Source organism: Artemia sp. Qi Xiang Cuo, chromosome 20 (genome assembly GCF_049724085.1).
Source record: "Artemia sp. Qi Xiang Cuo chromosome 20, ASM4972408v1, whole genome shotgun sequence".
Taxonomy (NCBI): domain Eukaryota; kingdom Metazoa; phylum Arthropoda; class Branchiopoda; order Anostraca; family Artemiidae; genus Artemia; species Artemia sp. Qi Xiang Cuo.
In genome coordinates, this window is record NC_142813.1 from 15,091,489 (window position 1) to 15,106,480 (window position 14,992).

Sequence of the window (14,992 nt, forward strand, 5' to 3'; positions counted from 1 at the left end):
TAATTACCATCCTATTAGCCTAACAAGTCAAACTGCCAAAATCTTCACCCAAATTATACTTTAATAGATCAGAGCCGTGTTGTCCTTCCTCCTTAGTTATCCAAGAATACCAAGCTGGTTTTCACCCTGGGAGATTGAAAGTTGATCAAATTTTCACTGTGCACTAGATTTTAGAGAAATATCTGGAATTCAGTCACAAACCTGTATCAGCTCTTCATCAACTTTAGGCAAGCATTTGATCTTATTTGGAGAAATAGCCTATGGCATATCCTCCTCCATTATAGAATCCTACAAAACCTAGTTGACCTTATCAAAGATATGTACTCCAAATTTGGGAGTCGCATCATGACTAGTGAAGGCCTCACTGACAGTTTCCAGACGTCCAGAGGTGTCCTTCAAGGATGCCTCTTGTCTCCAGAGCTGTTTATCCTCTTCCTCACACCAGTCTTATCTCTGGTGGAAACAACTTGCAGTGCCCATTGAGGGGGTGTTCAGATAGATAAGCTAGCCTATACCAACAATATTGACGAAATGGCTGAAACACCCAAGGATGTACAAGCCATTGCTAATGACATCCTTGAAGCCACTAGTTCTTTTGGAATGATCATAAATGCATCAAAAACAAAGGCTATGTGCTGCTCACAAAAGCTGCAGGATACAGTAAAGCCAGACCTGAAACTTAATGGAGAGAGTATCCAGTGGGTGGACAAGTTCCTTACCTCAGTAGTTTGATCACCAGCAACAACAGTCACTCAAAAGACATCTCGCCCTCGCGAGCTCCAGTTTCAAAGCCCTTAAGCCCATATGGCGAAGCAAGAATTTGTCTCTGAAGCTGAAGACTCGATTTTTCGACACCCTGATCATCCCCATTGCAGTCTACTCATGATAAACATGGACACTGAAGGTGAGTGATATTGGTTCACTTGCAGCATTTGAAACTAAGTGCCTCTGCTGCATAGCCGGGATCACTTACCTTGATAGAATCTCAAATGCAAAACTTCTTGAGCGCCTTAAAATACAACAAACAATTGTAATGAAGATCCAGCAACTTCGATGGCTCAGTCACGTACAATGGATGAGTCACAAAAAAAAATTTTTAAACACGAAAAACGGGTTTTAATTTTCTAACAAGCAGTGAACTACAAAACAATTAATTATGCACAAAAGCTCCGAATATTTCGGCCCCACATCCGGGAGCCTTTCTCAACGGAAAAAAAAATAAATAAATTAAATAATAAGCAAAAAAAAAAAACAACTTAGAATGTACAACTTACAATAAAACATACTTAAACACATAAATGAAGTATATCAATACTAAGTCAAGTATATACATGAAATATATTGATTAAACACTTCCATGCACTGAATTCTCAGTTAAATGAAGTATACTAAATAAACACTCCATGTACATATCTATATTAATACACTCCTCCTGGCCACTGAGGAGGCGAGTAGAATCAATATAGACATTCAGTACATGGAAGTGTTTATTTAATATATTTCCATTTATATACTGAGAGGAGGCCAGTTGAAAGACATTCAGTGCATGGAAGTGTTTAATTAATATATTTCAATTTATATAATGTGAGGAGGCGAGTAGAATCAATATAGACATTCAGTACATGGAATTGTTTATTTAATATATTTCCATTTATATACTGAGAGGAGGCCAGTTGAAAGACATTCAGTGCATGGAAGTGTTTAATTAATATGTGAGTTTTGTTCTTATTTATTTATATTTTTCTTTCGTTTTTGTTTTTTTTTCTATTTTTTTTTTTATTTTTTTTTTTTTTAATTTAATTTAATTTTTTTTTTTTTTTGCTTTATTTATTTTTTTTTTTTTTTACGTTTATAAATGCTACCGGATGTGGGGCCGAAAAATTCGGAGCGTTTTTGCATAATTAATTGTTTTGTAGTTCACTGCTTGTTAGAAAATTAAAACCCGTTTTTCGTGTTTAAAAATTTTTTTTTGTTTTTAATGGAAAAGCAGTGTGGTCTAAGAAATTATTTACAATGGATGAGTCAGTCCCATCTCCCGAAAATCACCTTCGAAGGCCAAATTCACAGTTCTTTTGCTTCTGGTCATCTCCCAAAAAGGTGGAAGAAAAACTTCGCACCTTACCGCCTCTTGGGCCTTCTATGCCTAGCCAAAGACCATGAGGCATGCAGAAGGCATATCCACGCCATTACAAATAAAGAGGCCCCAAGACGACCTTCAAGGATGGACAGAACTTAAGTCAGTCAAGTCATTGTGCTAACCTGGCTGGTGATAAATTCCTTGGAAGGCTATAATTGTATGTGTTCCTAAGTTCCTAAAAAGATTAGATGAGCTAAAAAAAATGGGGATACTGACAAAAATCAAAGACGACCTTAATCTCATTCAGGATTTACAGTGGCTTTCAGGTTGGAGTGAACAGACAATTCCGAGAATAATTAGACACTTAGGTAACATGGACACCCCATTCCCATGCACTCCATGTGATTCTGGGTTAAAATTCATTAGGGCAAATAGATGGCATTACGGCCAGACATTTAAAGAGGCTTGATAAGGGTTTGCAATGGTGTTTTCAAAAGGAAACATCAAAGCCCTCAACATTCCTTGAGCAAGTTTGAAAGGATGGGTAGAATGTGGAAGGAAGTGCATTTAAATGAACTTCAGAGAAAGGAACCAGAGACAAATACAGGAACCAGAGGCAATTACAGCTGATAAAGGCATTTAAAAAATAATAGGTGGTATTAAAGAAAGGATCTAACTAATTATCTTACAAAAGCTAAAAAGCTGCACTATGTACTCAGCCCAAAACAATCTTGTATTGTGGCCAATCAGTTTGAAAAAATGAATAAGAAAAGATTCTTGGCAGCTGGGAAAACAATGAAATTGCATGAGCAGATTTATTTACTTCATTTCTGAAGAGAAACCCATGTGTGTATCAGCAGAACTTAAGCTATGAGTATTTCTCATATAACAGAGTTCAATAAAGCAAGAGTAAACTGATTTTTTATTTTTGTTTTACAACAACTCAGTTGAGTTAGAAAAGAAGAAATTTGAAGCCCATACTCTATGGTATGTCAACAAAACCAGCATTACAACTGTAAATAATCTAAAGAAAGTGATACTCCATACAGTACCAAGCAAGTTGGTAAACTGACATCAGCCAAGAGGGGTGAACTTGTAACAGTATGTTGTCCTGCCAGTGCTATAGGTGTACCAATTCACTTATTTATGCTCTTGTTCCCTCCACATGTTCACTTCAGAAAACGCATGGCCTCTAGAGTCCCCACTGGCAAAAAAGTTGCTGCTTTAATTTTTTAAAACACTTTCAAAAGCATGCATGATGCAGTCTTGCCTCAAATGTACTGTTGATCATGGACAACAATGTGAGCCATATTAGTCTGGAATCACTGGAATATGCTTAATCAAATAAAATTCTAACCTTATGTTACCACTGCATACAAGTCACCAGCTTCAGCCCCTGGATAGAACTGTTTTTGGACCACTAAAAGCTCATTAAAATAGAGCTGTTAATAAGTGGACTTTTAACCATCCTGGTCAACCCTGAAAAATTTCTGTTTTGTCTTTTAATGTCTGTCCTCAATAAATTTAGGTAGGTATAGACCTAATGATTATAGTTGATACCAAGTCAGATATTAGATTGAAAAGAAATATACCAGTGACTTTTTTATTCATTACCTTTAAAAATGTGATAATGGATCCTATCACAAAGTGTCTAAATTAAGACAGATATCAGCTAGCAAAAAAGAAGTAATGACTACCCTTCAATGCTCTTTTGGGACATAGTATTTTATTACTTTGCTAGGTAAAAGATGAAAACAATATTTGATGTGCCTTTTTATACTCCTTCCCACTATATTAACCACTACCATCCCAATTTCCATTTTGAAACCTTAAAGGGACTTTAAAATAACATCATGTTCTTTTTCTCAAAGACTGAAGATAAGAACATACCATAGAATTCTAAATCCAATGCTAAGTTGATACAAATGTGATATATGAAAGAATAAAAAATCTTACAATTTGGGAAGATTATTAAATATCTTATCTTTATTTACAGTTTCTTCTGTTTGCTACCATAATTTTACCACAAAATTTTGCACTCTAAAAAATAAATAAAAGTGGAAAAGTAAAATGATACAAATTAAGGAATGATACACAGTAAGATACCCAATAGTAGGACAGTTAATCACCACTTCGGCAGTTAAATCACTAAAAAATTTCTGCTATACCATAAAAGTTGAACTATTTCAACATTTAATTTATCTCAATTCCTTCCATAAGCATACTTAGATCCCTCCCCCCTTCCCAGTACTCAGACTGTGCCTAATCTCAGACAGGAAATTCCTTCACACACAAAATTGAGCAGCCAAAAAGAAAATACAAAATATGAACCTCAAAATGTCAATCAGATGTCCTAAGGAGTAACAAAAAGACTATACATAAAAAACGATTCTAGGACAGGGGCTGGTTGGTCTCCAATCCCTTTAGACTTTAAAAAAATGACTAGAACTCTGAATTTCTAATCAAATGAGCACCCTCTGAAGTCTCTACAACTATGAGGGGTAGGTTGAGGAGAGGGTAGCCCCCTCCCTATAAAGAATAAATTCTGCGTGTTTTGGGGGTTAATGTACCACTTTACTTTCAAAATAACAGCAGACTGCTGTTAAATCAAGAGGGATTATATATAAATTTCTAATTCTATTTCCTTCCTTAGAACTAATTCTGTATTTATGATAAAGTTCAGCAAGATTTAGGATGTTTTAGCAATAAAATGCACCCTTTGAGGCATCTGCCCCCTTCTTAACTACAAAATAATCAGAGAATGGAGGCTTTAAGTCCCATCTAAAAAAAATTAAAATTTTCTATTTATTTATTTTTCCAAAAAAAGAGATGACAGATGTCTTTTTTGGGTTCCCCCCAGGGATGATTGTATTGGGCCAAGAATCCTAGAAGATCAGGAGGGGGCTAATTTGAACAAAAACAAAAGGCATTACTGCCCTTCTATGTGACCAAACAGATTGGAGGGCAACTAGCTCCCTTCCTATGCCCCTTTTTTCCTAAGGATATCTTATTGAAATTTTGAGATAGCCATTTGCTTCAGCATAATTGAAAGACCTGGTCCAATAAATATGCCTCCATGGATGACATAACCCCATCCCCAGCCCCTAGAGAAAGGGTTGTAAGTTTTTCAAATTCTTCACTGTTCACATATAGTATGTGTTATTGGAAAACATATATTAGTTTTTATAAGGGAGCTTCTGTGTGAGGGGATTCCCACTGGGGGAATTTAAAATGGGGAGGAAATTTCCCTGAAATCATATACATAATTTTTTGTTTGTCCAATTTTCTCTTTGGATGCATTATTTTACATGTGGGAAGATTTTTACAGTAGAGTTGTCTGTGCAAAATTTTTTTGTGGGGGACACCTAGAACCTTTATGACTCTTAGACTAACTGAGACCACAAATACAGGATGGAGGGGGGGTGCACTGTAACAAAACAAATACAATATTTAAAGAAACCATACAATAGGGAATCTGATGGTAACCTACTGCTTTTGGCCTAGCCTAATTTACTAAAATGTTTTCTTCTGTGGGGCTGTTGGTATAGACTGTTACTGCAATCCAATTTCTGTGTTAAACTAAAGGTTAAGCTGCCTAATAAGCTAGGCCTATTAGCCCAGGCTAGAGTTTCAAATTCTTGGCTTGCCTACTTTAACTTGAGCTCCAGGCTAAGCCAAAATCTGTTCTTGAAAAGAGGGCCCAAAAATAGAACTTTATTCTAGTTCTTTTTTTTACCAAAACTGGGAGGAAATATTTTCATCTTAGGTTATGGCAACCTTGTCTCATTTTTAATAGGCTATGATGCTAAACTAGGCTAACCTTCATCATTCTCAAGCATCAAAAACAAAACTCTACAGATTATTCAATCCATATTTAGCAGATAGATACTTTCAATTCTAAGCATGAGTAAATAAAAATTTTAGCATGTAAACTATGTTGTAATTTAAACTTTAAATCTTGGGATTTGGCTTATCAAAAATTACTCATAAAAATTATAATGGTTAGTGCTTAAATGAAGGTGCAGCCATGTTTCCACTTGGTATTTTATAAAACTATCAAACAGCCAATCACCAATAAATTGTGATGCTTTTGATATTTTTTAACACAGCACCAAGAAACACATATTTTATAATATCTAATTTAATTAGACATATAGTTCCTAAAATAATATGTACATAGAGAAAACAAAGTATTGAATTAGCAGGTTCACTTGGCATTTAGAAAGATATAGAAAGAGCATCAAATCAACCAGCCAATTGAAAACTCTCTTCATCATATCTTTCACAAATAATTAAAACACAGCACAAGAGTAACATTTGCCTTAAAGAGCTTGACACCCACAGCTTTTTTTTTCAGGAACCAATTTCAGCAGCTCAGTAGGCAAACAATAGTGGCACAAAAACCATGCCCTTTTGGACAAGATTTTCAAAACTAAAAACAATGGACACCAATATTTTTGCAAATCTGCACCATGAACTCAAAAAATTTTCCCTTGAATGGCTGCTGTTTGCAATTTGGCACTGAATTGGTAAATCAGTGCCCAAAACGTTACGTGTGTCTGTCCCTTAAGTGTAATGGTCCACTTATAAAATTACAGTTATTATGTTTTTTTGCAAGAACCTCAATGCTTTGTAAGATTTTTTTTTAAACAGCCCTAGAAAACTTTTGACAAACACAGCAGCAAGTGTTTGTGCCTATTCTGCTGGTGGCAATCAGCATCAATTGAGCAACTGAAACTAGGCTAACCTAGCCTAATTACCTTAATTTGCACTTTGGAGCAATATTAAGGTCCATACTGGATATGTTTTGCTCCATGTCAATGATGACAATGTAACATAATATCACTGTGTTAAGGGCCCAGTGACACTGTAAGAGAGATTTAATTTAAGCCCACTTGATAACAGTGACCATAGTAAAGATATGATCCATAAGAACCATTCTCCACTGGTTTACAGTTGAAACTCTAAAGTAAAGTGGAAGTGAAAACATCATTTGATGCCCTTTCATAATTCAATATTTGCTTCTGGTTGAAATTGCATCTTGAGCCCTTAAAGGGGTCATAAAGGTACTTTATATGAATTATGAAAGAGCATAAAAAAAGCATCAAATGATGTTTTCACTTTCATCCTAGCTAAATTATATGGCCCACTGCAAATTCACCAGGAAATCCACCTCCCCCCCCTAATGTGCAAATATATACCTTGAATTGGAATATACCCTGAATTGTTGATGGCAAAGTTTCAAATTGCAAAATTCAGTGCTATTTTTGTTGATGGCATTTGAAAAAGTTGAAATGGTAATAAAACAGTTTGAATTGAAAATCAAGTATTTTGCAGGTCAGATTATAACTTCTGGTACTGTTCTATTAGTTGTAACCCATGCAATACATTGTATAGGGAAGATGCTAAAGAAACTAGTCAAACTGATTCTTTCAACAGAAAAATCCTATGCCAAGATTGCAAACAGGGGTTTGTACAATATTTAAATATTGGGGTTTAGGGGGAAAAAGGTACCTAGATTAGGCTATATATTTAATATATGCAATGCTTTATGAGGGTAAAGTATAGCATATATTAAATACCCCCTCACACACTCTAATGTGCAAATATTTGGCCAAAAAATTTTCTAAACTATTATATTTTCTTGATATTTTGTTTTATTTCATTAACATTAACCAAACTTCACTTCTTGCACAGGTTGCAGCTAATAGAGCAGTAGCTAACTTCTTTGTGTGGTTACAAAAATGAAATACTTTTGGGGCCCCTTTAAGAGCTCAGGATGTAATTTGCAAAAGAATTAATTATTGTATTATGAAAGAGACCAAAAAAGGCACCAAATGATGTTTCCACTTTCATCCTAGCTAAGGTAATAAATTTACAATTTATCCTTGTCATAAGGAAACATTTTAAGAAAACAATTATTACTTTAATAATATGTATAATGATCCTAATTACCATATTATCCAAGGGGAGAACCTTTATCTGCAAATTACATTTTTGCATGCTTTCAAGGCAATGTTGATATGTTTTGAAATTTGTGCTATATTTTTTGCACTGTTGTTGTTAGTTCCATTTTTTTAATAAAAAATTTAAATACTGTTCTAAGACATTCATGAATATCTTTCAACCTATATATTAACAGAGTATATACCCCATCCCCTTAAAGTACAAATATATAGCCAAAATTGCATTCTGAATCTAAATATAATCTTCATTTGCATCACAAATGAATGTTACCCCCACCCCCATGATGTACAATACCCTGATTTGGATATATTTGGGGGTTGGTGTAAAGTTCATTTGGTTATATTTAGATTCAGAATACAATTTTGGGTATATATTTGCAAACTAGGGGGGTATGGGTATATACTCTGTCAATATATAGGTTCTAAGATATTCATCAATGAATTACAACTGTATTTAATGAATTAACAATGACCAGGATGATTGCCATCTATAAAAAAATTATAGTACAAATTTCAAAACATATCAACATTGCTTTGAAAGCATGGCAAAAATTTATTTTTTTCCTTTTAAGTTGGAAAAAGAATAAAAAAATTGAGATTAAAGGCCCCCCCCCCCTTGGATAATAGCCTAGGCCTATGTTAACTAGGATCATTATGCATATTATAATGTAAGAACTATTTTCTTAACATGTCTCCTTATAAAAAGGACAAATTGTATATTTATACTCCAGCTAAATTATAAGGTCACCTAGAAATTTACCCAAAAATGAAATAGCCTACCTTTGGGGACCCCTTTAAGGCCTCAAGGTGCAACTAGCCCCAGAAGCAACTCTTGAATTATGAAAGAGCATAAAAAGGCATGAATTAACTATTAGTTGTAACCCATGCAATACATTGTGTAGGGAAGATGCTAAAGAAACTAGTCAAACTGATTCTTTCAACAGAAAAATCCTATGCCAAGATTGCAAACAGGGGTTTGTACAATATTTAATTATTGGGGTTTAGGGGAAAAAAGGTACCTAGATTAGGCTACATATTTAATATATGCAATGCTTTATGAGGGTAAAGTATAGCATATATTAAATACCCCCTCACACACTCTAATGTGCAAATATTTGGCCAAAAAATTTTCTAAACTATTATATTTTCTTCATATTTTGTTTTATTTCATTAACATTAACCAAACTTCACTTCTTGCACAGGTTGCAGCTAATAGAGCAGTAGCTAACTTCTTTGTGTGGTTACAAAAATGAAATACTTTTGGGGCCCCTTTAAGAGCTCAGGATGTAATTTGCAAAAGAATTAATTATTGTATTATGAAAGACACCAAAAAAGGCACCAAATGATGTTTCCACTTTCATCCTAGCTAAGGTAATAAATTTACAATTTATCCTTGTCATAAGGAAACATTTTAAGAAAACAATTATTACTTTAATAATATGTATAATGATCCTAATTACCATATTTTCCAAGAGGAGAACCTTTATCTGCAAATTACATTTTTGCATACTTTCAAGGCAATGTTGATATGTTTTGAAATTTGTGCTATATTTTTTGCACTGTTGTTGTTAGTTCCATTTTTTTAATAAAAAATTTAAATGCTGTTCTAAGACATTCATGAATATCTTTCAACCTATATATTAACAGAGTATATACCCCATCCCCTTAAAGTACAAATATATAGCCAAAATTGCATTCTGAATCTAAATATAATCTTCATTTGCATCACAAATGAATGTTACGTTACCCCCATCCCCATGATATCCAAATATATACCCAGATTTGGATATATCTAGGGTTTGAGGTAAAGTTCATTTGGTTATATTTAGATTCAGAATGCAATTTTGGGTATATATTTGCACATTAGGGAGGCAAGGGTATATGCTCTTTCAATATATGGGTTCTAAGATATTCATCAATGAATTACAACTGTATTTAATGAATTAACAATGACCAGGATGATTGCCATCTATAAAAAAATTATAGTACAAATTTCAAAACATATCAACATTGCTTTGAAAGCATGGCAAAAATTTATTTTTTTCCTTTTAAGTTGGAAAAAGAAGAAAAAAAGGAAAAATTTGAGATTAAAGGTCCCCCCCCTTGGATAATAGCCTAGGCCTATGTTAACTAGGATTATTCTGCATATTATTATGTAAGAACTATTTTCTTAACATGTCTCCTTATAAAAAGGACAAATTGTATATTTATACTCCAGCTAAATTATAAGGTCACCTAGAAATTTACCCAAAAATGAAATAGCCTACCTTTGGGGACCCCTTTAAGGCCTCAAGGTGCAACTAGCCCCAGAAGCAACTCTTGAATTATGAAAGAGCATAAAAAGGCATGAATTGAAAATTCCACTTTCATCTTAGCTAAATTAGCCTATATGGCCTGCTGAAAATTTAACCAAATTCTTGACTTTCTGGTAAATTTCTACCAAATCATGTTATTGACTTATGCATAAAGTGAATATAGCACTTGATGCCTTTTTTTATGCTGATTACAAATATAATAATCATTTCTATCAGAAATGAATTTCAGCCCCCCCCATAGGCTATAGGCCTATAGGCTATGCCAATTTAGGGTATATAGGCTATTTCTACATTAGGGGGGGGGGGGTGTTGGCAAATTTTGTTTCTGGTGTAAATGGGAGGTCAGTTTAAACTTCACCCCCACCCCCACCCCCCCACATGGGCGCCCATAAGCTGAATTCCAGGGGGGGCAAACTTCGTCTAATTGCTAATTTTAATGCTAGCCTATATAATAAAAATCTCAGAACAAAAATATAAAAATAAGGCAGCATCATTCAGCCAGGGGGGCAAGAGCCCCCCCCCCTGCCCCCCCATATGGGCGCCCATGCCCCCCCACCCCAATGAAGAAATATATACCCTGAACTGGCATATATAGGGGGAGGGGGCTGAAATTCATTTGCAATAGAAATGATTATTATATCCATAATCAGCATAAAAAAAAGACATCGAGTGGTATATTCACTTTATGTGTAAGGCAATAATATGATTTGCTAGAAATTTACTGACTTTCCTAGCTTAACTTGAGCTCTGGGCTAAACCATCATCTGTTCTTGAAAATTTTACTAGCCTAATCAGGGATAAAAGCCCCAAAAATAGAATTTTATCCAAGTTCATTTTTTTACCAAAACTGGGAGGAGAGATTCTCATCTTATGTTAGCCTATGGCTACACTGTCTGATTTTCAATAGGCTATGATTCTAAACTAGGCTAACCTTCATCATTCTCAAACATCAAAAACAAAACTCTTCAGATTATTCAGTCCATATTGAGTCATGTATGTAGCAAATAGATGCTTTCAGTTCAAAGCATGAGTAAGTAAATATTTTAGCACATAAATAATGTTGTAGCTTAAATTTTAAATCTTGGCATGCTTGTAAAAAGTTGCCAGTAAAATCTATAATAGATAGCGTCAAAATGAACATTAAGCAACGTTTACATATGGTGTTTGACAAAACTAAAGCCACGTCTACGTTCGTTGTTTTCTGGAAAACTGGGACAGAAGACCGGGTTGTGTAGACTGCTACTGCTGTTTCATTTTTTGGTTTCTGTGTAAGACACAAAAAGATGCCAAAAATCGGCCAGCATGCTAAATATCAGGAAGTGAAGACGGGGTGTTCCGTTTTATGGGAGCCTAACTAAACTTTAAATTTGAAAATCAAATCATGGGACTCACAAAAAAAACATATAGATGCATATAAAACTCTCAGAAATGGACGAATAAATAAATCTCTTACTAATTGAAGTATGTAAGGACAAATTTGATGACCTAGAGAAAAATAGGACCTAAAATTCAAACTTGTGCGATTTTTACCAGTGCAGACTTCTACATACATACCAGATTTCCACCCGTTTTCCAGTAAACGCCGAATGTAGACGCGGTTTAAGTAATAACTAATCGGCAAATAAAAGTGTTAAGTCCTTAATAAACTAAAACACAGTACAAGAAAAAACACATATTTAATGATGTAAAATTTAATCATACATATATCCTTCGAATAATATGTACATAGAGAAAACGGGGCATTAAATTCTAGGCACTTAATAGAATGAGCGTCAAATTCACCAGCCAGTTGGAAACTCATTTCATGATGTCCTTCACGAAAGATTAAAACACAGAACAAAAGTAACACTTGTCCTAAAGGGCCGGACACTCAGAGTTTTTTGGGCACCGATTTGCGCAGCTTAGTAGGCAATCGATAGCCAGACAAAACAATGTTTTTTTAGTGAGATTTTCAAAAATAAATACCATGGACACCCATATTTTTGCCAATTCACACCAAGAACTAGAAAGAGTTGCAAAATTTCAGGATATTTAATCTTGTGCAACTTGTCTTCATCTTAGTTATTTCTGGAACGATATGAATCCATTTTAAGCAAGCGTGTTAAGGAATTTCAAGTAGTAAAATGGGAAATTCGTAAATGGTAAACAATTTAATTGTCGAATACGGTTTGATAATTTCCGTAGACCTCCTAGTTTCAGTTATGGTCAGGCACAAACACAAGCTTCTTTATTCATCAAAAAACTGAAAGTCAGACTCTGAAATATAATCCTTTCTGAGTTGGGGCATGCTGGAAGCGAACCAAAATCCCAAGCTTCATTAAAATTTGGAGAACTTCCAATGTCAACTTAAAACCTAAATCAACAGTCTCACTATTCATTTTTCTTATAGAGCATTGTAGACTTAAAATCTGTTAAGATTAGAACATTCTTTAAGAAGTTTCAATATGCCAATATCTTTTAATGCTGTTCGAATAGCAATCAATCTTTGCTGGCAAAATAGATACTGTGGGTGGAATAATAGCTGATAGCTTATCTTACAAAAGATAATTGTCAGTTGAACTAATGTTGTTGAACTTGCATTACTACAGCAAGACGAGAAGCTGTTTTCCACAAAAGTGCTTCAGTTTACCATAATAGAAAAACAACTGAAGTCAATCAAAATCCATCAAGAATCACTTAGCAATCGAATGTTTTAAATTGACCGTCGTTTAGACGATATTGATCAGGATTCTGGGCTAAATTCACTTTTGTTCGATGGCGTTAAATAAAATGTAAATACAGACCTGAAAACTACTTTGCTGAATACTCGATGAAAGATGGAACCCACCAAAATAAGTGATGCTGACATAAACGAAGTTCACCAATTTACCCTAGGAGTTTCTACTCGGCCTGAAAAAGTTGTCCTAGTATTAATTTGATTCAGAGACAAAGTGGGCGCCTAAACTGTTTACGGAGCTAAGAAGAAACTTGCAAAAAGTGGTATTTTTGCTTTGGAAAATCTAACCCCTCAGTGGCGGGATACTTTTAATAAATCTTGTGGGGAATACAACAATAAGTTTGTTTGTTTCCATAAAGGCCGCGTTTTGTTCGCCTTACCGATGAGAACGCCCCACTTAGACTTTGCTCAATCGAGGAGCCATTTTAGTTGTCGTTTTTTTGCTGTCTGTGTTTATTTCATTTGATTTGAAAAGTTACAGTCATAAGTTTTTTACTGATTGGCTTTATGTGTTGATTTGATATTTTTTTTTTACATTGTTGATTAACCGTTTAAAATTTGCCACTCAATATTGTTAAATAGCAATATTTCAGACCCTTGGATTCAGCAGTTCATTTTATGTTGTTCTTCCGTTTTCGTTGTATGTTCTATATTTTATTGATTTGTTTCTGTTTTATCATACACAGCACAATAGTGCTGCCTAAGTACAAAGTGATGCGGGCGCAATTTATTATTATCATTGTTATTTTATTTTATTTTTTAAACCAGGGCACTTCATATAGAACGAATTGTCGCAGAAATTTTCAAAAGAGCTCATTCAATTGAAAATTAAAAGGGCTAGTGCCTTTTCTATTAGTCGAAATTGATTGGAGCATAAATTCCCCCCTCCTCTCGCGCCGATAGTTTCAGCAAACATATTCAAGTTCAGTTGTTTTAGATCAAAGACGATAAAAACCGATTGAATCTTTGAAAAAGTATCCGGATGTTGTAAGAGATTTCTGGAACTACAATATTCCCATACCATTGTCTGCTCCAGTGAAACGTCTCTTTTCTGTTGGGGGTTCAGTTTTCTCTGAAAAGACGAATCAGCTTGGGGATAAAAAGTATGAGAAGCTTTTGTTGTTAAAAAATACTCCCAACTTTGATAATGAATTTTTTAAGAGTTTTCATCATAGAGGGTATGCTTTGAAAAAAAATTTTTGTAGCTAGAGTAACTTGTATTTTAAATACATATTGTGTAATTAAATACAAATTAACTCCCTGGCAGTATATTTTCAATTACTAAATAATTGTATTTCTAACTAACCACGTTTTAAAAATATTTTCCACAATACTGGAATCTACACAGAGCTGCCATTCGTTTGGTATCTTCAAAAAGTATGTTAAAGAATTTTTTTGATAACTGAGTTTTCTCTGGTTTCCCTTAGAATTTATGTCTCCAGATTAGGCTGTATATTTAATTAAGTTGTGGAATCATGTATAACTTCCTTGTTTAGAATGTGATTTTCTGGATTATTAAGATGGGTGACTAGATTAGAGATTTTATTATAATTTTTTATGTGTGTGAGTTGAGTCTTCTGAAGGCATGAATGTATTATGTTGAAAATCTAATTTTTGTATGTATCTGTCTAATATTTGCTTCTCCCCTGATTTTTCCTGACCATATAGCCTTAGAAGACTATATTGTAATGTCTGCTTTAGTAAATTTATTGATGAAAAATTTATAAATTGCTCTGACTTCTGCAAAACGCAGAATGTGAGAGCTACAGCTGTTTTATAAGTGTGGGGACTAAAGCTGGATTCAGAAACAAAGGAATTTTTTTTATTCTTAAAGATTTGACGAAAGTTGTCAAAAATAAAGAACTAAGTTATAGATGACGGGAGTTTTGAAAATTTCGAATATAGGCTCAGTCGCATA

General features: G+C 34.2%; 1 protein-coding gene across 2 annotated transcripts in view; it reads right to left on the reverse strand.

Annotated features, from left to right (window-relative positions):
- gwl (serine/threonine-protein kinase greatwall) overlaps nt 1-11,436 on the reverse strand; it is a 148,761-nt gene extending 137,325 nt beyond the window's left edge. For both annotated transcript variants that reach the window (XM_089105734.1, XM_089105733.1), the window contains exon 1: nt 11,290-11,436. In XM_089105734.1, coding sequence (XP_088961860.1) covers nt 11,290-11,298 — 9 coding nt within the window. In that variant the 5' untranslated portion in view covers nt 11,299-11,436. The remainder of the gene's footprint in view (nt 1-11,289) is intronic.
- Between the last annotated feature and the right edge of the window lie 3,556 nt (nt 11,437-14,992).